Source organism: Tricharina praecox, assembly GCF_024521635.1.
Source record: "Tricharina praecox strain CBS 144465 chromosome Unknown BZA05scaffold_5, whole genome shotgun sequence".
In the NCBI taxonomy this organism is placed as follows: domain Eukaryota; kingdom Fungi; phylum Ascomycota; class Pezizomycetes; order Pezizales; family Pyronemataceae; genus Tricharina; species Tricharina praecox.
In genome coordinates this window covers 1,139,774-1,164,851 of record NW_026250407.1, presented here as the reverse complement: position 1 = coordinate 1,164,851, position 25,078 = coordinate 1,139,774, and the positions used below count along the sequence as shown (strand labels likewise).

Here is a 25,078-nt window from a genome sequence, read left to right as displayed (position 1 = left end):
ACTCTACTTGCTTCCCTGAAGCGTTACTTTATGAGCTTGCATGGAGTGTACAGGTATCTAGCTCAGCCGCAATGCTCCTCGCGGCCACGACTAAGAAAAGTAACCCTCACTGCCTTGTGAAACACCACATGCTTGACCGACGTCTAGAGATGTACCACCGGTACTTCGGCAGCTAGTGAGTACAACATCTGCATTATTCATTATTCACGACTAATGTACAATGCGCCTAAGAAGGCGGTCTTCAATCGAGGATTCAAGAGCGATTAGAAACCAAGAACGCCATTCCCCATGAGCTCCTCTCATCCCTCCTGCCGCTTCCTACCATCCATCATCGCTGTCATAACTGGTCGGCGATACATATCCAAAGGTGATATCCTCCTCGAGCTCCTGCTCTATGGCATGTACCGGTTCATCAAGATGAAGAGGAGGAGGAGGCACTATCGCTGCGACTGCGACCACCGGTGCAACCACGGTAGGCTTGATTACCTTCGTAGTCTTCACCTCTAGTTTCTTCTTAACAACGGGCGGTTTTTTCGGTGGTGTCGCCGTCCTCTTTGTTTCCGGTTTCCGAATCAATTTGGCCAATTTGGCCGGCAGCTGCCATTTGACCGTGGTTGCGACTCCCCAAGTAGGGAGAGTATTTGGCCGCGACGGCGCGCTCGCACTGACCGCGGGCTTTTGTTTTTGTTTTTGTTTCCCCGGCACCATCGAAGTGGCCGGTTTCACTTCGACCGGCGCCTTTGAAGCGGCAATGATACTCCGTTTCACTGCCTCCTTCTTCTCCACCACTTCAATCCTCCTCTTCTCCTGCGTAAGTCCCTGTACCTTCTTTCTCGCACCGACTTTCTGCCTTCTATCCGCTGGAATCGTCTCCCCGGCGAGAGAAAGCGTCACCCTCTCGCTCTCTTGCAGGTCATCCAGACGTCTTAGTGGTACGGCACCACTACCGTATCGACGGTAGTACCGTGTCAACATATGCAACGCACGCTTCCAGTCCTTCAGGCCCTCGTCGTAGCCTTTGCCCGTGTACATTGCCTCGGACCAAGTGCGGGACAGGTCCTTTAGATAGCTCAGTGACCACAGCGGAGAGGTGATGTCGCGCATTCCGTCGTGCCCAGGGAAGTATGGGTTTCCAGTGACGTTGTTAAGTGGGTATGCGTCCGGTAGATATTTCAGCTCCAAGTCTTCGTGTTCGGTTTGGTACTGGGTGGTCAAGACGCAGTCGATTTTGATGTAGCCGTGCACGACGAAGTGGGAGGTCGGGAAGCGGATCATGTCGTCGCAGTAGTGAGGAACGTTCCCCACAGGGATGAAACGACGTCCTTCGACGGGATTCCATCCCCTACCCTCGACGAAGTTTATCGGCGTAGCGTTGCTGCCGAACCGTGTAGCGTGAGCAAAACGGACGATCTGGAACTCGGGTATAAGACCGAGGACAAGGACACGGTGCGGTTTGAGGGAGCGGAGGTAACCAGGCACTTCTTTCAGTCGGCGATTGAGGCGGATCGCCGCCAGCTTGTCGACTTCGTGGTCGACTGCGATGCATTCGTACCAGCATCCAATTTTGATCTTACTGAAGGGCACGCTGCGGGGATGCTCTATGCGCGGGATTTGGGGGAAGCCCTCGGGGTCATCTGGATGTTTGTTAGTAAATGGGAAAGCACGGCTGCGCAATGGGAGGACTAACATAGACTGCTACCAAACTTCGAACGAGTAATTCCTGGTCGATGCGCCAGTGGCAGTCCGAATATGTCCCTTCCATCCTCGTCCTCATCTCTACTCCAAAAGAACCTCCGGCCCCTGGTGCCGGCGCAGATCCAGTAGTGGTGGCGACCAATTGACGCCAGCACGGGGCGAGAAATACCAGCCGCCGCCGCATACATTCGAGCCAACAGGAATATGAAATCTCAATAGTCGGTGGTTGCAGAGGCGGCGGCGGCGCACTTAGAAGAGAAACCTCCTGTCGGTACGTTAGCACCAGTCCGAGGTGATGCCACGGAACAGAACGGAGTTGGCTACGGGTACGGGTTCAGTCCGCCAGAATGTTTGCTCCGATTGTTTGTGGTTCAATTGAGTGCTGATTCTACCGGACCCCTCCCTCTCCTGCCGGCCAGCTATCCATTCTGTTGCCTGAAGCTTGTGGGTTGGATCTGCCTCGACTTCGTGAGCACGAGAGCAGTCTTGGACATGGTTTGGACCGACCTCTGTGCAGAGTAAAGTGTCAAGATGGACTTAACAGAGTCGCGAGCGTAGGTTGGGGTTTTTTTAGGGCCGAAGGATCGGGGACTGGCCGAGATCAATAATACGACGGGGTGTTCATGGCCTTGGGTTTCTGCTGGGTGGTAACGAATAAATCTGTAGGCGAGGCGAAGCGGGAGACGGAGATATGCTGACCGGCGGTTGGCGGACAATGGAAAGTGCGATGTACGTATCGGCACTTAGCGGGGCACGCGGGGTGGAGCTGCGGAGATCCGGGGGAGGTGCGGCGGTGATGTCTCCTCTGGAGTCTAACTTCTCGTGGGGTAAAAACATGATTATCGCATGGCCGAGAGGGGACTGGTAGGCGGGTTTGGTATGCAGGTCACCACCACCACCGTGCAAAGCTTGTTCCGAGAAAAGATTCGAAAAGATATCGAAAAGACACGGCAGGAGATCCCCCAACGAGCAAATAGAACATCATTTGGTCGGCGGGATCGATAGCCAGTAATTCAATTGCCATTGGCAGTTGTAACTAGAAAGGATAAAGAAAGCAGTCGGCTAATTGGCATCCCATCGGAGACTTACGGTGGGCAATCTCGTGCGAGAATTCATCCCACGTACTCCCCCATCATCAAGCTCCGTCCACCGTGAGTCTAGCACTCCAGCTTTGTGGTGCTTTGGACCCTTCATAACCTCCGCCCATCCTCCCTCTCTCACCTCACTATCCTTCTCCGTTTTTCTTTTCCTCCTCCAACCCTCATTACCTCTACCCACACCCCACCGCGATGCTGCGTCCAACCATGTTTTTGCGCGGGGCCAGCAGGCCGCTGATGGCCGCACGCTCCACTGCGATCCGCGCATACAGCGTCCAAGCTCCGCAGCTCGCGGGTGTCGACCCGTCCAAACTGGTCATCCAGCGCACGTCGACCCCAAGCGAGCTTATGAAGGAGGAGGATCTGGTCTTCGGACGCACCTTCACCGGTACGTGTTGCACCCCTGAGACCCAACAGCACCACCACATGTGTCGCGGTCAATGGATGCTGTACGCGATTCTAACGATGTTGTGCAGACCACATGCTCTCGGTTGAATGGACTGCGAACGATGGCTGGGCTGCACCCCGCATCACCCCTTACCAGAACCTCTCTCTCGACCCCGCCACCTGCGTCTTCCACTACGGTTTCAGCTGCTTCGAGGGCATGAAAGCGTACCGCACGGCTTCCGGCAAGATCCGCCTGTTCCGCCCACACAAGAACATGGCGCGCCTCAGCAATTCGTCGGCGCGCATTGCCCTGCCCGGCTTCGACTCCGATGCGATGGTCGATTGTATCTCCAAGTTCGTCGCACTCGAGGAGAAGTTCGTGCCCAAGACCCGCGGGTACTCGCTTTACCTCCGTCCCACGATGATTGGAACGCAGAGGACCCTGGGTGTTGGCCCACCCGGCAGTGCGCTGTTCTTCGTGATCGCCTCGCCTGTCGGCCCTTACTACCCCTCCGGCTTCAAGGCCGTCAGCCTCGAGGCGACAAGCAACTACGTCCGTGCCTGGCCCGGAGGAACTGGAGACAAGAAGCTCGGCGGTAACTACGCGCCGTGTATCCTCCCGCAACAGGAGGCCGCCAAGCGTGGGTTCCAGCAGAACCTCTGGTTGTTCGGTGAGGAGGGATATGTCACCGAGGTTGGCACTATGAACCTCTTCACCTGCTGGGTGAACAAGGAGGGAGTCAAGGAGATCATCACTGCGCCGCTTGATGGAACCATCCTCGAGGGTGTCACTCGTGATTCTATTCTTGCTCTGGCTAGGGAGTTCTTGACGAAGGAGGGCTGGCAGGTGTCGGAGAGGAAGTACACCATCAAGGAGATGGCCGACGCTGCTGACGAGGGGCGGTTACTCGAGGCTTTCGGTGCTGGAACTGCCGCTGTCGTTTCCCCTGTTCGTAGAATCGCTTGGGATGGCGGCGTTGGTGGTACCCAGAAGGACATCATGGTTCCCTTGCCTGAAGGAAAGGAGGCCGGTCCCATCGCTGAGCGCATATGGAAGTGGATGGCCGAGAGGCAATACGGCGATATCGAAAGCGAGTGGAGGTGAGTTCAAGTTCCCCCCATCTATCGCTTAGTCTACTCGAGCTAACCACACCCACTCTCCAGTTACCCCGTCAAATTGTCGTCTTCATAGTTTGAACCCGACTATGAGCAGTGGCAAATAGGTCGCCCGTCATTCTGTTCGTTTGAACACACATGGCGCTATCCGCATGGCAGGTAATTGGGTGTGGTGGGAGTCTTGTGGTTTGGATGAGTCGTGTACGCTGTAGAATTGTTCTAGATGTCATTTCTGCTGTTTTCTTGCTTCTGTTTTCTTTCCTGTGTTTCGTTTTTTTTCTTTCTCTTCATGGCTTTGTTTGTATGGCTGGGGTGTTTAGATTTCGGGTTGCCTGCATGTTGAATTCTGCTGCCGTTATGATGAGATGAATGGGATATATCTAGAATCCAGATAGGTGTTGATCTGAGGGCTTCTTCTGGTCCCTCTGCCGAACTGACATCGGAAACGTACCCGAGATTTCGTAAAATAAAATAAGTGACATCATTTACACCCCTTCCCGAACCACGAAACGAAATCACACCTCGCAAGCAAAAAAAAAAGTACATTCCGTTACCATCCCCATCTTCGAATGTCTATACAGTAGCAAGCAGCAGCAGTAGGTAGCCCGCAAAAAAACGACCAACGCAGAAAGGAAACCCCACCCAACCCCACCAAGAAAGCCGACCGTAGCGGTAGGTATATCGAACCCTACTTGCCACTAACAGTCTTCAACTGCTCCGTGATAGCAATCTTCTTCGTCGAGTCAGGGACGATACCCTCGACCTCAAGCCTCCTCCTCGCCTCCTCCAGCGCCCAAGTTTGAATACTGCCGGTCGCACCGCCGTCAGCCCCCGACCCGACCCCTTTCGGAACAGACGTGTGCGGGATTGCTAGGACTCACCTGGTATCGGGCTTGTAGGCGTACGCGATGGACGCCACGACCAAGCTCCCAAAGAACCCCCAGTACATGATGCCTTCCCAGCCCTCCTTCTTTGCCGGCGCAGACGGGTCCTGGTTCAAGAACCAGCCGGACGGCTGGTCGTACGGCGACTCGTGGGCGTGTGCGTGGTCGCTCGACATGTTGCGGCGGGGGACGGAGATCCGCGAGAGCTGCGAGAGCGCGGGTGGGGGTCGGAGGAGCGGCATTGTGTCGTGTTGTTGATGGCGGTGATGTGCGTGGTCGTGCGTGGGCGTGGGCGTTGGGTTGGGTAGAGGTTGGTTGGTGAGGGTGAGGTTCGGTTGTTGTATGAGTGGTGGGAAGTGGAGGGTTTGGCGCCAAGACACGGTGGGTGATCACTGGCGCCGATTGGGTGGGGAGGAGCGGGGTGAAGTGATGGGTTATGATGCAACTTGGCCTTGGACTGGAGCCGGATGGAGACTGCAGGCTGCGAGTTTCGGCTGTAAAGGGATGTGGAGTATATTTGGTGATACCCGCGTTTAATCGATGAAGCTGCCGCTGTAGGCGAGTGAAATTCAATTAGTGATGACTTTGTGTATCGATGACGAGTACGGTTAGCAGTCATCATGGCAGTTGATTCGTTTGATCACATTATCGAGAACTAAGGTCCGGCTGGGACGGACTTTCAGAGTCGGCCGAGTGGGTTCGTATGGAGCGAGAGAATCACGAGCAGAAGTATTAGGTATTATACATAATCACTTGAGATACGCGCGGGAGCGGCTTTAATGAAAGCCGCAAGATTGACGGGTGGAGATATGTACATCCGGATGGCAGCTCAAATACAGTTTCCTCGGCAGTCACGCTTCAGCTTATGATGCCCATCATGGTGTCGATGACAGTCTCATTTCGCAGAGTTTCTTTAATTATCATTGCGAAATGTCACCGAGAAAAAAAAATCGCGAACTCCCAAACGAAAGAGAAGAATCCACTTTTGTTTAAGCCTCCTCGATGTTGCCACGCTCCGACACGTACAGACCGTCCAAGAACTATTGGTGACATAGTCAGCATTGTGATAGGTGGTGAAGTTTGTTGCCGACGGGAACCAACCTTTCGGATATCCTTGTTCCTCACTCTGCAGATCTGCTGGATATCTGCGGCCGACTGGGACACGTTCTCGAGGGAGTTGCCGAACAGGACAATCTCATCCTTGACGTTGGCGGAGGTCTCGATAGTCACACCGGGCAACATGGTGATGCGACGGACGATCTTCTCACCCAAGAAGTTGCTATCCATCTGTTAGTTCGACATCCTCCGGCTTTTGGAATGCGGGCGGAAGGTTGATGCAGGAGGTCAGAAGCATGTCATGTGTTGGCGAACTGCTTTCCAAACTCCTGCAAGCCCTCCGTATCCCATCTATATTTGCTTACCGGATCTCGACCTGGGAGGTTCCAGTCGCCTGGTTCTCCTCAATGTTGACATTGATGGGGAAATGGGCGTACACGTAACGCATCTTGTACTTGTATCCCTTGGTGACACCGGTGATCAAGTTCTGGATGAGCGACTTGACAGTGCGAAGGGCGGCAACATTCTTTCGGACACCGTGGTGGAGCTCGATGCTGATGGTGTTGGGGCCCTTAGGAACGAACGAAACAGCAAGGTGCTTGAGGTCCTTCACGAGCTTGCCGCGGGGTCCGATGACGGTGACGATCCGAGACTTGATAGAAACGGAGACTGTGAAATTCGACATTCCGTCAGCACCCAGCTCCAGCACTCGTTCACTATTCGTCTCCAATAGCTCCTTATCCCCGCAAGAACATATCACACGTTCTCTCTGCACCATATACACCCAAATTTCCCACCTCTTTCAGAATTTCCCTAGCTCTTCCTCGCGCTCTCCTCCGATAATCCGCACTTCGCCCATCGAACACAAATCGCGACTGAGAGAACTCGGGGAAACTCACCGCCCTCGGGGACTGTCAGAGTCTCGCTGCTGTGAATGTACTTCATCGTGTCGAGGCGGCGCGGTTGTCGGTGTTTGTCGGGGAGGGCGCGGGCGTCGGGGCTGTCGTAATTTCGTTGATCTGAGTCGGCCTGGGTTGTGGAATTCTCAATGTGTTCGTGGGGCCAATTGCCAAACCCCGCTAAAAACGGAAAGCGCAGTAACCAAACGCTTTGTGGGCGGGAGGGTTTGCCCTAACTCACAGCACTAGCTTACCCCACACAACACATGGTCTAGCACTCGGTGACTCGGGCTCGCAATCTGTTGGAAATGATGAAGAATATGATGGTTGAGATGTATAGTATCGTGTCTATAGGAGATAGAGAGTCTCGACAGTGTAGGAAATGGGGGGTAAAAGCCCGTGCTTCTACCTCAACTAAGCAGACGGCTGAGATATTACATTACAATCGACGCCAATTAACGTAGAATTTGTGCGGATAAGTATGAGTTTCGAGAAACAAAGTATAACCAAGAATTGGAGATACGGGAAGAACGCATGGTGAGGGCACGAGTTCGTGATGCTGGTGTAAACGCAGCTTCGGACTAGCAATTTTTGAACAGACGACGGCGTCAGAATTTAGCGCATTGCCGACCCGGCATCTAATCTCACCTCGGAGTCTATTCCCAGAGTGCTTCCGACATCACAATATCACCAAGTCCTTTTTTTTGGTTTAATCATTGATTACATGCAATCTGTCGAAATCATGGCAATGTCTACCCGTACACCCCCTCCCCGTTTTCACGCCACTGTCCGACTCGACTTTCACCGAGCGGCCCGATGTGGCTTTCCCTCCGCCCCGGCCTGTCTCAGAAATGAAGATAGAGCGCACCAAAGAAGTAACACTATATAGGAAAAGACACCATCCGCTCCCTGGGCTCGTCCGTACTCCTCCCCCTCCATGAGACCCTAATCCACGCCGTCGCCTCCCTCGGAAGCCCCCTCCTCCTCGAGCCGCCGCAGCATCTCCCTCTCTTCCCGCTCCCTCAGCTCCCACTCGGACACCTCGCTGGCTGTATCTTCCGCAGCGGGCATTGGGGTGGTTCTTCGTCCATTGGAGATACTGGCCGGTAAGGCAGTGCCCTGTCTTCAGTTGGTAGAACCTTGAGGCCAGGCGCTTGGGGCTATCGCTGGGATTGGGTCAGGTTTTTGGCCAGGTTTCCGGCTGTACCGATACTTCCTGTGAGAGAATTTGCTGTCAGCCCATGCCTTGGCTTCCTTCCACTTGCTTTCTGTGAAATCACTAAGTCCTAAGACAACTCGGAATTGGTTTATCATCATCCATTAGACAGAACAGAACACCCAACGTCGAACGCATCTAGACTCCACTGCTGTAAATTTGCCTACATAGCAGATGTCGAAACTCAAGCGGATATCGAACAGCAATTTCAAGAAAACCGAACAACAAGAAGTAGCTAGCACAAGCTCATGTAGCCTCCCAACAAATCACCACTCAGATCGAGGATACAGGCGCGGACGGTGTAGTAGACAGCAGATACGGAATAAAGCCGATCTTCGTAAGGTAGTATATGTAGCCACCTTGCAATCCGGAATGAATGTTTTTACGAAGTGTCTGGGGTTTAAAACACCCGACTTCGAACAACACGAAACAAGGATATATCTCAGGCTTTTAATGGGCAGATTGGCAGCATTAAGGACCAATAGCCCCGTAAACTGAATCCACATCTCGATAGCTATGGGATCGAGAGCCCCCTCGTGCTGACGGAACTCGATGGTTCCCTTCACATCTTCCTCGTTCAGATTTGTAAAGTTGACCTTATAGGCCCGGCCATATACGTTGCAAGGTTCACCGTATCTGGGGATAATGTCACCGCTGATGATCGTCATAATCGGCGGCGCCCATGATCTTATCAAAGATCGCTTCCCGTGAGAGTCCCTGAAACACTCCCCTCCGGATGATGGTTCGTATCTGCAATTGTTCGTCTCGTCTGTGTGGCGCATGGAAGGCGTAAATGAGGGTTTCCGATAGTGTAACCGTAGCGGCGATCTTCCTCATCACTCGAACGTATATCTGCCGCCTCCCAATCCGATGTGTACGTGGTATCCGGACAATTCGGGGGTTCCGTTGACTACCGGGCCCCGTTGAAGACCGTGTAGGGCCTTGCGTATGTGCTCTGTCCAGACCTTGGTCTCCACGAGCTTGAATACCCGCGAAATGACCTCGACACCGTCGTATTCAACGAACATGTGACACGACTGGTCAAAAAGCAACCGGTCACTGTCCTCATATATCCTAGCGAGGTTTGGCAGCTGGGGATATCGTTTGAAGGTCTCCTCGGTCTCCTCGTAGACGGAGCTATCAAAACACACGCCCCACGTTTTGTAATTGGATCCTTCGTAGTCGTCGTCTTCTTCATTGTCGTTGCCATTCTCATTATCATCGTTTTCGTGGCTGACATACCCATCATCTTCCTCTTCTTCTTCTTCCTCGTTATCTTGGTCGACTTCGTCAGGGATAGGATGTGTGAGGTCCGCTTCGATCCTGTTTAAACCACTAAGAATGTTTACGAGGGCCAGGCGGATGCGATCGCGGCGAAAACCCTCCTTGTCGGAGAAGCATACACTGGTCACCATCTCGAGCTTGATGCCGAAGGTAATATCGCTCAAGTTTATCGCTGGAGGAGACATTCCGATGCGCGACGTCGCAGTCTCCATCGGTGGTGGGTGAGGGCTCATGATTCCGATCCTTAGCTACAGCTATGCTATCGTGGGGGGAGGATCGGCACACCTTTGCTCACTGAGGACCTGTTTTGATTCTCGGGAAATTCCTTCCATCTTGGACAGAGAGGGTTGCGGTTCGGGACGAAGGGAGGGATGGAAGTAGCAGATTGAGGTGTGCAGGAGGGAGGGATGAAAGTAATGGATCGAGGTGTGAAGAATGGAGGAGGAGGATAGAATTGTCAGGTTCACCAAAGTGCGTAGAAAGACGGGAGGAATATACGCAGTGGATTGAGGTGTGAAGGAGGAGCATAGGATCTTCAGGCTAGCTGAAGTGTAGAATGAAGATGAACATACTCTCCTTTAAGGGTACTCATATTGGCAAATGATGTGAGTAACTAGTCCAGGGCATGGAATTATGTGTATACCTTTAATGATAGCCCGTTGGCTTCAAGGTGGTGGTGTGAGTAGCCAGTCCAGACCATGGAATATATTCCTTTAATGATACCTGGCCCGCTGGCTTCAAGGTGGTGGTGTGAATAGCGATGTGAGTAAAGAATGGACCTTCGAATGGGTTTAAAGACTATTATGATGAGTGTTGAAGCCTGTAGACCCAGTTCCTGGGACCCGGGAAGATGGACTCACATAGGAGCGATTCACTGTGAGCTTGACCGAGTGACCGAGTGGCCATAATGCTAGCATCAAATGCGCCCCAATATCGAACCATACTATGATAGCCACTCGTAAAGATCCAGGCCCATCCGAGTGACGACTTGAAAATCGACTGGACTCGATGGCCGCGGGGTGATGACTGCGGGGTGGTGTCCTCAAATCCTGTATATCTGCTATTATAAAGATTAAGGCTCAAGTGATAATAATGGAAGTTGAAAAGCCGGATACATTTGGCACGAATAGTAAGAAACCAGGTACCCCATCAAAACCACATAATCACAACTTCTCTGGATTGTAGGTAGTTCACGACGGCGAAAGGTCTAAAACCTCGTTGAGACAAATGATGGGATGAATACTCCTTAGATAATGAAGTTGAACTGTGTAAATTGGTCCTACCTACTCGAGCTCTACATATTGGTTGCATGAACTGTCACTCGAAAAATAAACTTCCTCATATCATCCGAACCACAGAGAAATCCGACATTTCAAAGTTTCCACGTACTTGGCCAGTAATTAGGAGTTGAATGAATTCGTCTCAGCTGGCGGAATACGGGTTTGCCATCGATACGTATAGGCACCTTCCTGCTCGCCCACCATACCTCACCACTCCAGGCTCTTAATTAATACCTAGCACATCATCATGGCATCCGCAAATCTCCAGAATGAACCGAAGGGACCACAGTGTCCGAGCTGCGCTGATAAAAACGCGCCAACAACAATAACCAGCGGCAAGCGGGGACGACTCGATGATCACTGTCCCGCCAAACGCATTCCCCCTGCGCGGCTCCGTCGGATCACCATTACACGGTCAACAGATCTGGGGAACCTCTCGCCGCTTATGCGGCTAGAAAACACGCTGATGCGCAAGCGGATCGAACTGGCGATTGCCGAGCGGTTTTCTCGTGCGTTGAGCGAAGACGGGGAACTCGTAGGTAGGAGTGAGGAGACGATTGTAGAGATGGTTATGGGCTGGAGCAAGAGCAAGAGCAAGAGCAAGAGCAAGAGCAAGAGCAAGAGCAAGAGCACTAGGTAACTAAGCGCCTGCTATTCAAGTTTTTTTTTCTTCATGACTTGGGCGCCGTGTTATGGATCCGAGGCGGAGAGGCGAGAGGCGAGATGTGTTGATCCGAGGATCCTGGGGCCCCGTGAGTGTCGCGATTGTCGTGTAGTAGTAGCGTAAATCTGTATTCAACCGGCGTGGCTACATTTTATCATATACTTACTCGTTTGAGCCTTCCGAAATTCCTCAAGAAGCCGTGCTCAAGCCTCAGGCTTTGCCCCCGGTTTTCTTTTCTTTACGACCACGCCATGCTACCAGTGAAGGTGTCCCATCTAACTGGAGCAGTGGAGCTTATCTCTTATGATGCAACACAAATAGTGCCATTTCAAGTGTCATGTAAAATAGGTAATATGAGTATACATGAAATTATGTTCGCTCCCAGCAACAAGACGATTACAAGTCTCATAGCTACATACATACCGACATACATACCGACATGCCGCCCCAACCCCCATATATACATTAAGTCTCCATACACAGTAATATCAAAGGAAAAAGTAAATTCATGACACCTCCACAACCTCCACGCACTCAGTCCTTCACCTCGCCAATATGGGCAGAGGTGGCGAGAACCTGGTTCTTCTCGTTGACATCTTCGACCTCGTGCTCGAGCTCCGCAAGGTAGTCCTTGCGACGCATGGTCGGAACGAACCAGGGCGCATTCTCCCATAGGTTGTCCATGGCCTCCAGAGGGACCTTGCTGGTCTCCGGGAGGAGTGCCCAGAAGAAAATGGCGTTGGCGAAGTTGCAGACGACCTATAGATCGTGTGTTAGACTTTTATCAATGCGGAGAGGGAGAAGAGATGCTTACAAAGAGGATGTAGAACTTCCAGCCGACGTCCGTCATGGCCTTGGGGGTGACCTGGCCAATCATGGTGTTCATGGCGAACGAGGCCATGGTGGCGAGGGATACACCGCGGGATCGGGTGGCGGTGTTGAAAACTTCGGCAGGAACAATCCAGGATAGAGGACCGCAAGCAGCACTGAAACTGAAATTGAAGAGCCAAGTTGTGGCGATGAATCCGATCTGTGCAGAGCGAGGAGAGTTCACACTCCCGGGGGGGAACTGCTGGAGGAGAATCATGCCGGCAAGGAAGCAGAAGGCGTTGAAAACATTGGCACTGATCAGGGGCCAGCGACGTCCAAGGCGGTCGATGAACAGCATACACAGGAACTGGCCGACCAAGGCGATAATACTGTTGATGGCCTGGTACTTGAGGGTCTCCTCAGTCGAGAGACCGATCTGACCGAAGATGGTGGGCGAATAGTATTGGATTGCGGATACACCGGTCATCTGGGTGGCACACTGCAGAGCTACGCAAATGAAGATGCGGCGGAAGTTGGACTTGTTCTTGAACAGCTCGCCCCAGGTCTTGGCCGAGTGGTCGTGCTCGTGGGTCAGAGCTTCCTGGATCTGCTCGAACTCAACCTTCACCCAAGGATCGTCCTTGTTGCCATGGGCGTGCAGGTTGGCAAGAATCTGAAGACCCTCCTCGGTCTTGCCGTTGTCGATAAGCCATCGAGGAGACTCGGGGAACATGAAGATGAGAAGACCGAGGATTCCTGCTGGGATGTTCTGGAGACCGAGGGGAACACGCCATTGGCGGTCATCGTCCGAGGCAAATCCAGTGTAACTAGAGGAGAAACATCAGTATCTTGAAGGGAAGATAAACTGAGAACGGATGGGAAGCTTACCAGCCGTAACCGATCCAAGATGCGCAGAGAGCTCCCACTCCCAGCATAAACTGCTGCAGAGCAGTGATACGTCCACGGATAGACGGATGTGCAAGCTCAGCCTGGTACAGAGGAACGATCATACACATGCAACCAACTCCAATACCACCAATGAATCGTCCAGCTTGAAGGTATCCGATATTCTGTAGTTCGTTAGACACACAGACGAGCTAGTCGCGGAAGAAACAATTCTCACCTGTCCTCCCGCCTGGAGACATCCGCCCAACACAAAGACAGCAGAGGCAACACCGATAGTGGCACGACGTCCGATCAGATCTCCGGAGTAACCAGCGAGGAAAGCACCGAAGAAAGCACCGGCAGTGAATAGGGAGACGACGAGACCCGTTTGGTCTTCATTGGGCTTGAACTTGGTATCGAAAGAGTCGGAGGCAACAACTTGGGCGATAATACCCTGAGAGCAGCCACCAGTCAGTACGAGGTCTCTATGGGAGACGGCAGCTACAACTGCGCTGGAGGAACCATACCAGATCGTAACCGTAGTTGAAGGAGCCTATCGACGCAAAAAGGCCGATGAGGAACTGGTACCACTTAGGTGGGAGAGCCATTGTCGAGGGCTTTCTGCAGTGTCGATCCGGAGACGAGGTGAATTCCCTTGAACCTTTGAAACTGCGGGTCCGGGGAAGCTGACAGAATTGATGAGCAGCAGGAACCGGGAGATGAAGCCATTTACTTATATAGCTTCTCCGCTGAGCATTCTTGGGTAGCTCGATCCCCACATACCGGTATCCCCATGCTTCATGCTTTCAAGAAGTAGACTAGGACTGGGGACGGCATGCACCCAAGAGGCGGAAAAAACTAGGATAGCTGCAACCTCCCAGCAACCAAAATTTTGCCTCGAGTGTCTCCCCACATTCTTCCGGGCTGTGACTAGCTTGGATGAAAACGTGGAGATCTGGAGAACTGTGGAGTGCGGGTTGAGGATTGCACTGGTGACTGGACCTCCGTTTCATCCAGTGCTGGCGCGAGAGCGTGGCTTACGCTTGGTCGGTCCCTGCGCTAAAGAACCGAAGTCTGGGGTGTATGTATGGGGGGAGGACGGGGCGGGCGGGCGAGCAAACTCCGGCCCTTCGGGTAAATCGACTGCGAAAAACAAAGCAACGACGCACACCACACACCACACACCACACACAAACGGCCTTTAAGCGAACACTGCTCTACTGTACTCCATCAGTTCTTCACGTTGGAAATCCAAGGAGGTGAGAATGCGGATCTGCAAGCACGTTGCCACCGATTTGCATTGACTTCGAGTCTCGACCCATAGGAGTGCCAGCCGATTCAGCAGGAGCCATGCAGTCAATATTCGCAAGGCACGAGGACAGCATGCAAGAGATGCCTCACCCTTGACGGCATTGATTAGGACGGCAGTGGACTGGTGTGCCCCTATGCGATGTCTACATAGATTGCGAGTTCATTCGCGGGACTGGCCTACCTTTGGCATCGGTCTTTCCCATTACCGAGGATATACGGTATCAGGGTGCATGCCCTAACATGTTACATGACGCCCGTTGTTGGAACCAGAATGGATGGAGAGACATGCTCTGCTCTAGAATACGGTACATCATGCACATGCCACCAGTCTTCTAGCCTGGTCAGAAAACGGTACGTGAGTCGTGCATGTCGCTGTCACGGGGGCGAACAACGGGGTGGGGACGGAAAAACTACCATTCAGCCTGAACGGGATGTCAGCATCGGAAGCTGAGCCTGTGTATATGCTTTTTCAGTGCTTCCGACGAACCACCGGTTTTCATCCCCTCGCGTGGGCCGAGGAGACATGAGATTTCCATTTCCATATTCCCATCTCCCTGGTTTTCATGCCACACCGTGGCACCGCTAGCGTCCGACATTAGATCCGGGGACCCACCAGAGTCCGCAAAACAAACCCTCAGCCCAAGCTATATATCTAGTGCTGAGGACAACATAAGTTGGATGGCGGGTTTTCTACGCCAGCGCTGAGCGATTTAGCCTGTTGGTATCCACTTGAGCCCTGCCCACCTAGAGGTACATACGTCCTCCGCTGTCAGAGGGCGTTTTGCGTCTTTCGTCTTTTGGGTGCGGTTACGTATGCTGATGGTGTTAGACCAGGCTCTCTCGCCTACCTCTGCCCCACCGTGCTTCCGTAGCTACTCCACTACCGCCTTTCGAAACCACTACGGTACCTACCGCGTGCCTTCATCCCGCGCACACCGTTCATAACCGCCCATTCAAACGGCCAGGAGACTCATCGATCCGATATCCTATCTATCCACGGGCGACTTTGTCCAGCCGCCGCAGCCGTTGGATTTTCAGCGGCTGTGTGGAATCGAGATTGCTCATTCCTTGCCCCGGCGGCGGCGGCGGCGGCGAAGCTCGGAAAAACTAGGAAGCGATAGTCGCGGATCCGGTGAGCCTCGAGAACGAGGTCAAGAGACCTGATAATCGACGCTTGGGTCGATTCGTCTGTCAATCATGCCTTACTCGACAGTTGGACGAGCGCGAGTTGTGCCGAAAACGAGCGGTACATACAAACAACTCGAGGAGAACGTCACAGTCGCCCGATACCGTACTTCACAGCCCCCAGCCCGGTCGAACGTAAGCATCGGGGCGTCGGCGGACTGTTTCGGGGTTGGAGTCTGGAAATTGTGACTTGTCCGTAGCGTCGCATACCTATGATTTCCTTCCAACAGTTCTTTGTTTTTGCTGGATCTAATTCAGCCATGGGTTGCAAGACGGCTATGAAGTTCATCCAGTAGCCACCTAAAACCATCGTCGGCCACTAACCATCGGCTAGTCACTTGAAATCAGTCGGGCTGCATAGGCACGGGAACCTACGCGCAAGTAACTATGCACTTTAGAGTAGAGTACTACGATCGGCGGTTTCTCCACTTCCGAGACCCGTGGCTTCACCCTATCTACCGGCTTGTGTGCGTGGGCCATAGCCTGATCTTGGTTGCAGCTCAGTTAAGCTCAAACCCGCTTGGGTAAATGGGCAGTTTAGGCGGGAGCCGGTTATATAGGCTGTATCTGGGGTTTAGCCGCCACCAGCCACCGCAGGATGGTGTGGTGGGGGAAACATCGGTGATGGTAGGTGGTGGTGGTGGCAGGTGGTGGTGGTGGTGGTGGTGGTGGGGAAGAACCCTTCTGCGGGGTGCGTTGAACTTGCAGCTCACCACGAGGATAATCCATACGGCCAGTGATGTAGGCAGCGGTTCTCCGCCCGTCGGAGTGAAGACGGCCGTCCATAGTTACTATGGAGAAGTTCCGGATAGAATGAAGCTGCAAGACAAGACAAGAACCATCCACCTATCTATCCTACCTGACTACCGTACGGTGCCTACGTGAAGCTCATCGTAGTTATAAGTCACCTCCGCTTCAATTCATCAGCCCATCCGACATCATCGTGCCTGTCCATTGAGCTCTCAGCTTCCCATCGCCACCGAACGAACGGAAAAACTACCCCGCCGCCATCAATTCCACCGTCATCATGGCCACCACCTTCACAAAAATCGCCGAGGACGCTCCCCCCTCAATCAGCATTGACACCGACCGCGTCCTCTCGGAGATCAAAGATGAGATCTACTCCGGCTTTACCGAGTGCGTTCCCATTGCCGTCCCCGCATTCCATTCACACGCACTGACCTCAATGTCCCTAGGCACATGGGCCGCTGTATTTACGGCGGACTGTACGACCCCGGCAACAGCCTCTCTGACGAAAACGGCTTCCGCACGGACGTGATCGACTGCTTCAAAGAGCTGAACTGTCCGGTTGTGCGCTACCCCGGCGGAAACTTTGTGGCCACATATCACTGGTACGAGGGAGTCGGGCCGAAGGACAAGCGGCCGCGGCGTCCCGAGCTCGCGTGGGACGGCGTGGAGTCGAACGAGTTCGGTACCGATGAGTTCATGAAGTGGTGTGATACCGTCGGGACGAAGCCGTACATTGCCCTGAACATGGGAACGGGGACATTGGATGAGGGTGAGTTCTTGGATGCTCGGCCTCCGCTGTGGGGAGCGAAGAAAGCTGACTGGGGATAGCTCTCGGATGGCTTGAGTACTGCAACTCGACGCGGGATACGTACTGGGCGAACCTCCGCCGGGAAAACGGACATCCCGAGCCGTACAATGTGAAGTACTGGGCACTCGGAAATGAGTGCTACGGCGAGTGGCAGGTCGAGCAGTTGACGAAGGAGGACTATGCGAAGAAGGCGTATCAATGGGCGAAGGCGCTCAAGCTTCTGGACCCAAGCATTGTCCTGATCCTGTGTGGAGAGCTGGGTTACGTCGAGTGGGACAGATATGTCCTTGGAGAGTGCATCAAATGGATTGATATGCACTCGATCCATGTGTACACCGCCGATAAGGAGTCAGTTCCCCCCCCCCCCAGGATGGCGAGTGATCACCGAGGGATGCTAACGGTCGAGCAGGCATATGGCGAACGCTTCCGGCCCATTGTCGGCAGAGCGTGCGATCGAGATCTGTGCCTCATTGATAGATATGGCACGTATCAAATCCGGCGTGACGAAGCGTCCCACAATCTGCTTCGACGAGTGGAACATCTGTAAGCTTACCCATCACTCGGGCCCACTCGGCTTTTTTCATTATTATTTTTTCATCTCTAACGCGCTTTTCGTTAGGGGATCCTGTTCGCGCCCCTGGTGACAAGGGTGCCGAAGAGCTCTACACCGTCTCCGACATGCTGGCCATGGGAGTGTGGTGCAACGTTTTCATCCGGCAGTCGAAGTACATTGGCATGACCAACATCGCGCAGTCGGTCAACGTTATCGCGCCGCTGATGACCACGCCCACCGGCCTCGTCAAGCAGACAACGTGGTGGGTATACCTGTTGTTCGCCAAGTACATGCGCGGAAGCACCTTGGGCGTGCACGTCAAGTCCGGAACCTACGATGGCCGCACAAACCCCGTGTTCATCGAGTCGACTATGGATGTTTCCTGGCTGGATGTGTCCGCCGCCATCAACAATGGATACGTCAACCTGGCCGTGGTGAACCTGAACGCTGAGAAGGCGTTCGAGACTGAGTTGAAGGGTGTGCCTATTGGTCAGGAGGTCGAAGTGCACCTAGTTACGGGTGAGAACTTGGACGATGTCAACACCGCTGAGAAGACGACAGTTGAGATCCAGGAAAGCAAGTGGAAGGCGGAAAGCAAGTACACCTTCCCCAAACACTCCTTCACTCTTTTGCGGTGGAAGTTGTAAGCAGGGGAATGCGGCTGGTGTTGTGGCCACTCATGTACATAGTGTCACGATTTTGGAAGTTTGAAGTTCAAGCAGTAGCCATCGTGAATCGAAATCATATCTCGTGATGGGTTGCAAGTGCTATTGTATGCGTGGCTGGTACATATATCATACACACATACGGATCATTCGCGCCGTAACTCCATATTTAGCCCAGCCTTACGCCTGTCCTTTCAATCGTTTGATATCCTTCGAGACAGCCTCCATACTCCTCATAATCTGACCATACCGCTCCACCAAACCCCTCATATCGCTTCCAGCGCTGTTATACTTCCTCAGTTCCTCCTCCGCAACGCGCTGTCTAGCAATCAATCTTGTCGACGTATCTCTGAGATGGTGCTGGTAGTTCTCCAGCGCATTAAGTGCTTCGGGGTCATATATGGCCGCGAGCGCTTGGTTCCGCAACACACTAAGCTTCAATGACATGCTCTCGGCGACAAAGGTGAGATGCTCTGCCCTTGCCGTCAAAGCCTTTGTGATAGCTGTCTCCTTCTGGTTCAGCAGGGCGAGTAGACGAGTGGTTGTGGCTTTGTATTCCTAGTTTGCGCGAGATAGGTCAGTGATGACTCGTGATGGCCGAAGGAGGGCAAGCACAAACATCAAGAATCTCACAACACAATGCCGCCAGTGCAAGCTGCTTCTGAGAGAGCGCGGTACGTGCTTTCTGCAGAGCGTTGAAGCGGAGTGCCGTTTCGGCGGGTATGGAATCGATCTTCTGTTCGAGCGTGCGTGGGTTCTCTGTCTTCCGTCTCAGCGAATTTTCACCATCCACGGTCCATAATACCAACCGGAAGGATAAGCTATCCGTGCTATCTCTAATGTAGATTTGTGTAGTGACGTCGAGACATGGTGTCCAATAAGCGGTAGATTGTCCTCCAGGTCCTCAAACTCCTCCTGCAGCAGCGCTTTATCGTCCTCGGGGAGCGAGCGGTAATACTGCGAGGTTAAGAGGTCAAGAGCTTCTTGTAACTGGAATAGGTATTGAGGTCAGAATCCAGCTTTGAGAGAGGACAGTGAGCTGTAGGCACCTCTTCCGACAGGCCTTGTGTACGACTGGTTAAAGCCTCCAGCTCGTTCCGGAGCAGCCGGGTTTTCGCAAGTTCGGCGCGGTGTGTACGAAGTTCCTGATGCGAGGCTTGAGCGTGATATGCACCCCCGAACGTGAAAGGTTTGAAGAAATACCTGGTCGAGGACGTCATTAGGACGGGAGGAAGAACGCGTTGACCCGTCAACGGGATCGAGAATTCGGGTAGTAAGCTCGGTGTATAGGTTGGAAAATAAGGGATTCGCGTTCAGGACTTCGTAGGCGACTGGGGGCAGCATGGTGGCGGGCGGAGGAGACGAGGTGAGGGCAGGACGAGGTCAGTCTTGAAGTTTGTTCGTTCGGGAGACGTGAAGTCTGGTTCGGTTTTGTAGCTTTGAGGCTCTGCTAAGCTTATTCGCGACTTGATCTCGGTCGATTCAAACCCAAAAAAGAAGAAAAGGCAATGATAGTAGCGTTATGAATGTTCCCTGTCATAGGAATTGTATTGTGGGTATGGACGATAAACGGAGGTATGTCGTCAAAGTCATGGTAGGCACATCAAATGGGTACAGTAACGTAAATTCATTCAAACAGAACCTAACAAACTCCAAAGCGCATTTGAAAAACAATCAAAGAAACGAACATCAGATTTTCCAAATCCAACAGTAGCCTAATAGCGGTATCTGGTGCTGTAATCCTTTGGCGAGATCACCAACCCGCGTCCCTTCTTTGCGCCTTTGTAGATAGTCTCGACAATATCGATCAACTCCTGCTTATCCTCCAGGACCCAGTTCATCTTGTTGTTGTTTCCAGTGCCGAAATCGCACATCATGTGTTTGTTGCGAAAGAAGAACATGACTGTCACCGGATCGTACAGCTCGTACATCTTGTTGAAGTCCGGCACCTGGTCGATATCGCAGAGGTAGACGACAGCGAAGTTCTTCACTTTGTCGGCGATGCCTATGACGAGACAGAGTCAGCCAGTGGGCAGCTAAAGAGTATATGGGGGTGCATACGGTACAGAACCTCATCTTGACGCATGCAATCGGGGTCCCAATCGCGTCCAAACCGAATCACCACCAGACGGTCCTCTTCCGACATGATGGCCTGGTCGACATGCCAACCGGTCGAGAGATGAGGAAGAACAACGGAACCCATGGTATTGTGTGAGTTTGTGCGCGTATGATACTTGAATAGAGGTAACTGGTCGGAAGGTTGAAGTCGAGATTGAAGGAAGCTGTGAGGGGTTGAGGCAACTTCGCGCGGCGAAGCCACGCCAGCTTGCTCACGCTAGTGACAGGGCCGGAACTTGCCGAGACTAGCGTGTTTACTGGCCCTTGACACCTTGACAAAGCAAGATTTGTTCTGTAGGGGCGAGAGACGAGACACCATCACCACAAGGACCCATCATAACCCCGCCATCATTTCAGTCATACCTAGCTCAGCTCTTCCTCTCTGATGCTGCTTGCCATCCGACGGGTCATTCCCACGGCGCGACAGAGACTTGCACGCCCGCACCGTCTGGGAGCTTCGATTTCGCCACGATTCCACATCAGCACCCCAGTACGATGTTTATCGCAGACTTCCGTCTACCTACGCACCTCGGGCGAAGCGTCGAGACCAGCCGACTCCACGGTTGCAACTGCCGGGAGTGTGGAGGAATCCAACGATGCCACGGAAAAGAAAGAGGGCGCGGCGGGAGAGACAGCGGAGGTGACGGAAGGAGAGAGCACGTTCGCCCCGGAGGTCTCGCACGAAGAGATAGCAAGTGGTGTAATAGCGGCAAATGGTTCCGGTGAAGCTGAAGCTATGGAAGACCGGTCACCGGCGAGAAGAGGCAGGCCTGTGGGTTCGAAGACTAGGACGACAGCTCGCAAGCCGCTGCCGATCCCGAAGCCGGTGTTGCCAGAATGGTTCATTGACCGGATAGTGTTGAGAGAGGACCATGGAAAGGGACCGAGTGCTTCGCTGTTAAAAATAGATTCGGACCCACCAAAGCCGGTTGTCGAGACTGAAGTATCGGACGGGAAGCCACCTCCACCGGCAACAGTCGTCGATGTCGAGGTGCCCGTTGAAGACACACCACCTCCGGGTGCAAATGTTGAGGCCGAGGAAGTGGCTGGAGAAGAAGCGCCTTGTCCGGATGCAGATGTGAGTACTGGACCAGCGGCTGGAGGAGTGCCAAATCCGGAGGCAGCGAGTGGAATCGATGCAGCAGCTTCGGAAACATCTTCTCCTACGGAAGCTGTTGAGCCCGAGCCCACAGCCGGAGAAACAACTGTGACAGAGAAAGGGACTACAGAGGCGGGAAGCGAGGCGGAAGCGGCGCCGAAGGAAAGATATCGACTTCACGAATCTGTGTGGAAGGAGATCTCAACCTACGTTCAAACAGGACTGCTTCTACCAAAGGGCGCCTTTGCCGACGGGGTTGCAGCTACCAAATCTCATTGTATCCTACATCTACCCAAAGAAGGTGGATTGTATTATCTCGATGCCATCACAGAGAAGGTCGCCGCGGAGGTTGAAGCGGATTTAATCCGGATAGACGCGCAGGACTTTGCAGAGATTGCAGGAGACTTCCTGGGGGATTCAAGGCATGGTGAGTATCTTCACGTTCCCTTAACTTTGGAGGTAATTTTTAATTGCAATCCAGCTTCCCAATCAGACATATCGCCTATCGGAATCCGCTCGCTGGCATTCGATACACAAGTCACTGTCAACCGCGCTGCCGTGATCGAGGAAGAGGAAGATGCCGAAGAGGACGAAGAAAGCTATGAAGAAGACGAAGACATGATCGACCCGCCCAGCGTAGGACCTAAGATAACTACGTTCAATGTTCTGCCAGCCCAGCTACAGAACCTGTTCCGTATTGGGCGGATAGCTGGCGCCGCCGTGATGCCTATTTCCAACGACGGAGAGTTCCCATTCTCTTCGATGGCGCCAGCTCCGACGAAGGAACAATCTCTAGATCAGAGAAACGAACGAAAGATGGCGAGCCTGTTGAGCGTCATGGTATCAGCTGCCCAGGCGAAGCGAATGCGACAGTCCTCCTCACCCTCTTCATCAGAACCCCCGAAGACGGTTTCAAACAAGACGATCATCCATATTCGCGATTATCGTGAACTGGAGCGCACCGTTTCCGGCGAAGCCATTCTGAAAATGCTACATAACATCGTCCAGACTCGTCGGCGTAAGGGCGAGAAAATAGTCATTCTCGGCACCACATCGACGGAGGAAGACCCGGCAATGTACTCTAAAGCGGGTTTCAAAGCTCTGCAGTCCCGCTCAGCTGAAGCGTTCGAACGTACCATTGTGGTCCCCCCAGTAATTGGTAGGGCCGACAACGCAATCTTCAAACAGGACAGAGACGCTCGGATCAGGGAGGTCAACATCCGACACCTCCGTGACGTAATCAGACGAAGAAGCGGGGAGAATGGAGAGTCTGCCACACTAGTTGTCCCAGAAAATTGGCATCTCGACCCTGGTGAACTCCAGATTCCTGGAATCCACGAGGCCTTCTGGAGCTTTGACCGATCGCACCGAGTTGCTATCATGGCTTTAGGGCAAGCATCGAATCTACCCGGCGAGATCACTCTGGGCGATATTGCTAAAGCCGTTCGTGTCATCGATGACAGCGATAACATTAAATTCCAGTGGGCTGCACAAGAGCAGGAATACCTTAAAGAACGTGACAAGCCAGGAAAAGTCGAGGACGGCCCAGGAAAAGAGAAAGCCGCCAAACCTATTCCCAAGAATCTGAACGCCCACGAGAAGAAACTGATCAATGGAATCATCAATCCGAAGGATATTCACACTGGATTCTCATCCGTCCGTGCTGCACCCGCGACGATTGACACCATGAAAACCCTGACCTCGCTTTCTCTCGTTCGGCCCGAAGCTTTTAAGTACGGTGTTCTTGCCACCGACAGGATTCCTGGTGTTCTTCTCTATGGTCCTCCTGGTACCGGAAAGACGCTACTTGCCAGAGCGGTCGCTAAAGAATCTGGAGCCACCGTTCTGGAGGTATCTGGCGGCGACATCTTCAACATGTATGTTGGCGAGGGTGAAAAGAACGTTAAGGCCATTTTCTCGCTTGCGAAGAAACTGAGCCCTTGTGTAATCTTCATTGACGAGGCGGACGCGATATTCGGCAGCAGACAGAGCTTTTCCAGCCGGAGTAGTCACCGCGAGATCATCAATCAGTTCTTGAAGGAATGGGCGGACATGGATAGCACTGCATTCATCATGGTCGCCACCAACCGGCCGTTCGATCTCGACGATGCCATCCTGAGACGACTCCCTCGTCGGATACTTATCGACCTGCCCACCCCTGAGGACCGACTAGCGATCCTTCAGATTCATCTCACCGCGGAAACCCTGGATGATACCATCAATCTGAAGGAGATTGCAGATGAATGCAGTCTCTTTTCCGGCTCGGATCTCAAGAACCTGTGCGTCTCGGCGGCGCTGACATGCGTCAAAGAGGAGAACGCCGAGTTCGAGAAGACCGGAAAGTACCCCGAGAAGCGAATCCTATCCAAGCGACACTTCGACAAGGCCACAACCGAGATCACTGCGAGCATTAGCGATGACATGGGAACTCTAGGGTTGATCCGGAAGTTTGACGAGAAGTATGGTGAGCGCTCAGGAAAGAAGAAGAAGAAGCCCTCGTTCGGCTTCGAGTTGGGGCAGACGGACGCCAAACCACGTGGAGGGGAGGGACGCGTGAGGATGGACTAATGGTGTCATTTCTTTGCGCGATTTGTATGTATAGATTCTCCTCGCTTTGTATAATCGAGGGGGTTTCTGTAGGGTAGTATTGGGTCTGGTTTTCTGAACATTCTTCTCATTTCATTTTTTTCACTTTTACGGGGTTTGGTTCATGATATATTTGTCTGATTGGTGTAAATGAGATGTGAGAGGGGAATAGATGGGCTACATGTAGAAAGAAGGGTATGATTTCAGACTCATTGTCCACAAAATCTGGCTGGACCAGTGTCTCCAGGCCCAAGGCCAGATGACATCGGATGGTCTGAATGTGGTTATACCTATTCACGACCAATCACTCAAATTTATATTTTCGCCTTCCTGTAGTATCACAAGCAGAGAGTGCCATTGCCATAGTCTACAATCCTATGACTAGCTTCATATATTCAAGCCAGTCTCTGCAACTGTGCAGCACGCCTAGGGCGGTGTATGATTCTTCGAAATTTCGTCACTAGATGTCACTCACCGTCTGAACGCCTTACCGGCTCCCGAATGGGCTGAGAGTGCAACCACCTGGATAAAGGTACATTGCCATAGTCTACTCACATGGCCGGAAAGACTTATCACCCCCCTGTTAGATCTGTGGCTGAGGATGTTCAATTACTATGGTGAGCCAAACACGGCCACAGATCTAACAAGGGGGGGATAAGTCTTTCCGGTCGTGTGAGTAGGTAGGCTGGCTGTGAGTATAATCAAACAAATGCAAAATGAGAGTGTAATT

The 25,078-nt window shown here is 52.9% G+C and overlaps 10 protein-coding genes across 10 annotated transcripts; 3 read left to right on the top strand and 7 right to left on the bottom strand.

Moving 5' to 3' along the window:
* Nucleotides 1-172: 172 nt before the first annotated feature.
* Nucleotides 173-2,108, bottom strand: BZA05DRAFT_223174 (uncharacterized protein). The gene is made up of 2 exons (XM_051479742.1): nt 1,688-2,108; nt 173-1,634 (listed from the first exon to the last, which is right to left on the bottom strand). Exons 1-2 carry the CDS (start codon nt 1,881-1,883, stop codon nt 319-321), a joined length of 1,512 nt encoding a protein of 503 aa, XP_051342208.1. The 5' UTR covers nt 1,884-2,108; the 3' UTR covers nt 173-318.
* Nucleotides 2,109-2,773: 665 nt separating this feature from the next.
* BZA05DRAFT_369705 (branched-chain-amino-acid aminotransferase) lies at nt 2,774-4,713 on the top strand. Its single transcript, XM_051481630.1, has 3 exons — nt 2,774-3,180; nt 3,269-4,280; nt 4,344-4,713. Exons 1-3 carry the CDS (start codon nt 2,985-2,987, stop codon nt 4,369-4,371), a joined length of 1,236 nt encoding a protein of 411 aa, XP_051342207.1. The 5' UTR covers nt 2,774-2,984; the 3' UTR covers nt 4,372-4,713.
* BZA05DRAFT_390257 (ESSS subunit of NADH:ubiquinone oxidoreductase-domain-containing protein) lies at nt 4,714-5,507 on the bottom strand. Its single transcript, XM_051482878.1, has 2 exons — nt 5,177-5,507; nt 4,714-5,101 (listed from the first exon to the last, which is right to left on the bottom strand). Exons 1-2 carry the CDS (start codon nt 5,419-5,421, stop codon nt 4,984-4,986), a joined length of 363 nt encoding a protein of 120 aa, XP_051342206.1. The 5' UTR covers nt 5,422-5,507; the 3' UTR covers nt 4,714-4,983.
* Nucleotides 5,508-5,931: 424 nt separating this feature from the next.
* On the bottom strand, nt 5,932-7,410 carry BZA05DRAFT_390255 (ribosomal protein L6, alpha-beta domain-containing protein). The gene is made up of 4 exons (XM_051482877.1): nt 7,135-7,410; nt 6,601-6,904; nt 6,281-6,458; nt 5,932-6,219 (listed from the first exon to the last, which is right to left on the bottom strand). The coding sequence occupies exons 1-4, from the start codon at nt 7,178-7,180 to the stop codon at nt 6,169-6,171; spliced, it is 579 nt and encodes a 192-aa protein (XP_051342205.1). The 5' UTR covers nt 7,181-7,410; the 3' UTR covers nt 5,932-6,168.
* Nucleotides 7,411-9,186: 1,776 nt separating this feature from the next.
* On the bottom strand, nt 9,187-9,867 carry BZA05DRAFT_416602 (uncharacterized protein; the record flags this gene model as incomplete). The annotated part of the gene is made up of 1 exon (XM_051485406.1): nt 9,187-9,867. The coding sequence occupies one exon, from the start codon at nt 9,865-9,867 to the stop codon at nt 9,187-9,189; it is 681 nt and encodes a 226-aa protein (XP_051342204.1).
* Nucleotides 9,868-11,915: 2,048 nt separating this feature from the next.
* BZA05DRAFT_390252 (general substrate transporter) lies at nt 11,916-14,365 on the bottom strand. The gene is made up of 5 exons (XM_051482876.1): nt 13,801-14,365; nt 13,512-13,727; nt 13,277-13,458; nt 12,393-13,215; nt 11,916-12,337 (listed from the first exon to the last, which is right to left on the bottom strand). Exons 1-5 carry the CDS (start codon nt 13,879-13,881, stop codon nt 12,113-12,115), a joined length of 1,527 nt encoding a protein of 508 aa, XP_051342203.1. The 5' UTR covers nt 13,882-14,365; the 3' UTR covers nt 11,916-12,112.
* A 2,083-nt stretch (nt 14,366-16,448) lies between these two features.
* BZA05DRAFT_369695 (glycoside hydrolase superfamily) lies at nt 16,449-18,606 on the top strand. The gene is made up of 5 exons (XM_051481629.1): nt 16,449-16,906; nt 16,966-17,288; nt 17,348-17,675; nt 17,737-17,870; nt 17,947-18,606. The coding sequence occupies exons 1-5, from the start codon at nt 16,797-16,799 to the stop codon at nt 18,525-18,527; spliced, it is 1,476 nt and encodes a 491-aa protein (XP_051342202.1). The 5' UTR covers nt 16,449-16,796; the 3' UTR covers nt 18,528-18,606.
* On the bottom strand, nt 18,606-20,144 carry BZA05DRAFT_390248 (uncharacterized protein). The gene is made up of 4 exons (XM_051482875.1): nt 19,595-20,144; nt 19,355-19,535; nt 19,165-19,304; nt 18,606-19,103 (listed from the first exon to the last, which is right to left on the bottom strand). The coding sequence occupies exons 1-4, from the start codon at nt 19,763-19,765 to the stop codon at nt 18,726-18,728; spliced, it is 870 nt and encodes a 289-aa protein (XP_051342201.1). The 5' UTR covers nt 19,766-20,144; the 3' UTR covers nt 18,606-18,725.
* Nucleotides 20,145-20,851, bottom strand: BZA05DRAFT_390246 (mitosis protein DIM1-domain-containing protein). Its single transcript, XM_051482874.1, has 2 exons — nt 20,607-20,851; nt 20,145-20,550 (listed from the first exon to the last, which is right to left on the bottom strand). The coding sequence occupies exons 1-2, from the start codon at nt 20,746-20,748 to the stop codon at nt 20,261-20,263; spliced, it is 432 nt and encodes a 143-aa protein (XP_051342200.1). The 5' UTR covers nt 20,749-20,851; the 3' UTR covers nt 20,145-20,260.
* Nucleotides 20,852-20,967: 116 nt separating this feature from the next.
* BZA05DRAFT_349558 (uncharacterized protein) lies at nt 20,968-24,545 on the top strand. The gene is made up of 2 exons (XM_051481253.1): nt 20,968-22,189; nt 22,244-24,545. Exons 1-2 carry the CDS (start codon nt 21,049-21,051, stop codon nt 24,328-24,330), a joined length of 3,228 nt encoding a protein of 1,075 aa, XP_051342199.1. The 5' UTR covers nt 20,968-21,048; the 3' UTR covers nt 24,331-24,545.
* The last annotated feature ends 533 nt before the right edge of the window (nt 24,546-25,078 follow it).

Excerpts from the sequence above, each read along its gene's own strand:
- BZA05DRAFT_390257 (XM_051482878.1), bottom strand. The coding sequence starts at position 5,421 with ATGCCGCTCCTCCGACCCCCACCCGCGCTCTCGCAGCTCTCGCGGATC. Across the intron at positions 5,102-5,176 it reads GCCTACAAGCCCGATACCAG|TATTCAAACTTGGGCGCTGG; the intron begins GTGAGTCCTAGC and ends TGCGACCGGCAG.
- BZA05DRAFT_369705 (XM_051481630.1), top strand. The coding sequence starts at position 2,985 with ATGCTGCGTCCAACCATGTTTTTGCGCGGGGCCAGCAGGCCGCTGATG. Across the intron at positions 3,181-3,268 it reads CTTCGGACGCACCTTCACCG|ACCACATGCTCTCGGTTGAA; the intron begins GTACGTGTTGCA and ends GATGTTGTGCAG. Across the intron at positions 4,281-4,343 it reads GATATCGAAAGCGAGTGGAG|TTACCCCGTCAAATTGTCGT; the intron begins GTGAGTTCAAGT and ends CCCACTCTCCAG.
- BZA05DRAFT_390252 (XM_051482876.1), bottom strand. The coding sequence starts at position 13,881 with ATGGCTCTCCCACCTAAGTGGTACCAGTTCCTCATCGGCCTTTTTGCG. Across the intron at positions 13,459-13,511 it reads GTCTCCAGGCGGGAGGACAG|AATATCGGATACCTTCAAGC; the intron begins GTGAGAATTGTT and ends AACGAACTACAG. Across the intron at positions 13,216-13,276 it reads TCTTGGATCGGTTACGGCTG|TTACACTGGATTTGCCTCGG; the intron begins GTAAGCTTCCCA and ends TTTCTCCTCTAG.
- BZA05DRAFT_223174 (XM_051479742.1), bottom strand. The coding sequence starts at position 1,883 with ATGTATGCGGCGGCGGCTGGTATTTCTCGCCCCGTGCTGGCGTCAATT. Across the intron at positions 1,635-1,687 it reads GAAGTTTGGTAGCAGTCTAT|ATGACCCCGAGGGCTTCCCC; the intron begins GTTAGTCCTCCC and ends ACAAACATCCAG.
- BZA05DRAFT_390255 (XM_051482877.1), bottom strand. The coding sequence starts at position 7,180 with ATGAAGTACATTCACAGCAGCGAGACTCTGACAGTCCCCGAGGGCG. Across the intron at positions 6,905-7,134 it reads TCTGACAGTCCCCGAGGGCG|TCTCCGTTTCTATCAAGTCT; the intron begins GTGAGTTTCCCC and ends CGAATTTCACAG. Across the intron at positions 6,220-6,280 it reads GGAACAAGGATATCCGAAAG|TTCTTGGACGGTCTGTACGT; the intron begins GTTGGTTCCCGT and ends TGTCACCAATAG.
- BZA05DRAFT_390246 (XM_051482874.1), bottom strand. The coding sequence starts at position 20,748 with ATGGGTTCCGTTGTTCTTCCTCATCTCTCGACCGGTTGGCATGTCGAC. Across the intron at positions 20,551-20,606 it reads TCAAGATGAGGTTCTGTACC|GCATCGCCGACAAAGTGAAG; the intron begins GTATGCACCCCC and ends GTCTCGTCATAG.
- BZA05DRAFT_349558 (XM_051481253.1), top strand. The coding sequence starts at position 21,049 with ATGCTGCTTGCCATCCGACGGGTCATTCCCACGGCGCGACAGAGACTT. Across the intron at positions 22,190-22,243 it reads CCTGGGGGATTCAAGGCATG|CTTCCCAATCAGACATATCG; the intron begins GTGAGTATCTTC and ends ATTGCAATCCAG.
- BZA05DRAFT_390248 (XM_051482875.1), bottom strand. The coding sequence starts at position 19,765 with ATGACGTCCTCGACCAGGTATTTCTTCAAACCTTTCACGTTCGGGGGT. Across the intron at positions 19,536-19,594 it reads CACAAGGCCTGTCGGAAGAG|TTACAAGAAGCTCTTGACCT; the intron begins GTGCCTACAGCT and ends TACCTATTCCAG. Across the intron at positions 19,305-19,354 it reads ACGGATAGCTTATCCTTCCG|AGAACCCACGCACGCTCGAA; the intron begins GTTGGTATTATG and ends GACGGAAGACAG.
- BZA05DRAFT_369695 (XM_051481629.1), top strand. The coding sequence starts at position 16,797 with ATGGCCACCACCTTCACAAAAATCGCCGAGGACGCTCCCCCCTCAATC. Across the intron at positions 16,907-16,965 it reads ATCTACTCCGGCTTTACCGA|GCACATGGGCCGCTGTATTT; the intron begins GTGCGTTCCCAT and ends CAATGTCCCTAG. Across the intron at positions 17,289-17,347 it reads AACGGGGACATTGGATGAGG|CTCTCGGATGGCTTGAGTAC; the intron begins GTGAGTTCTTGG and ends GACTGGGGATAG.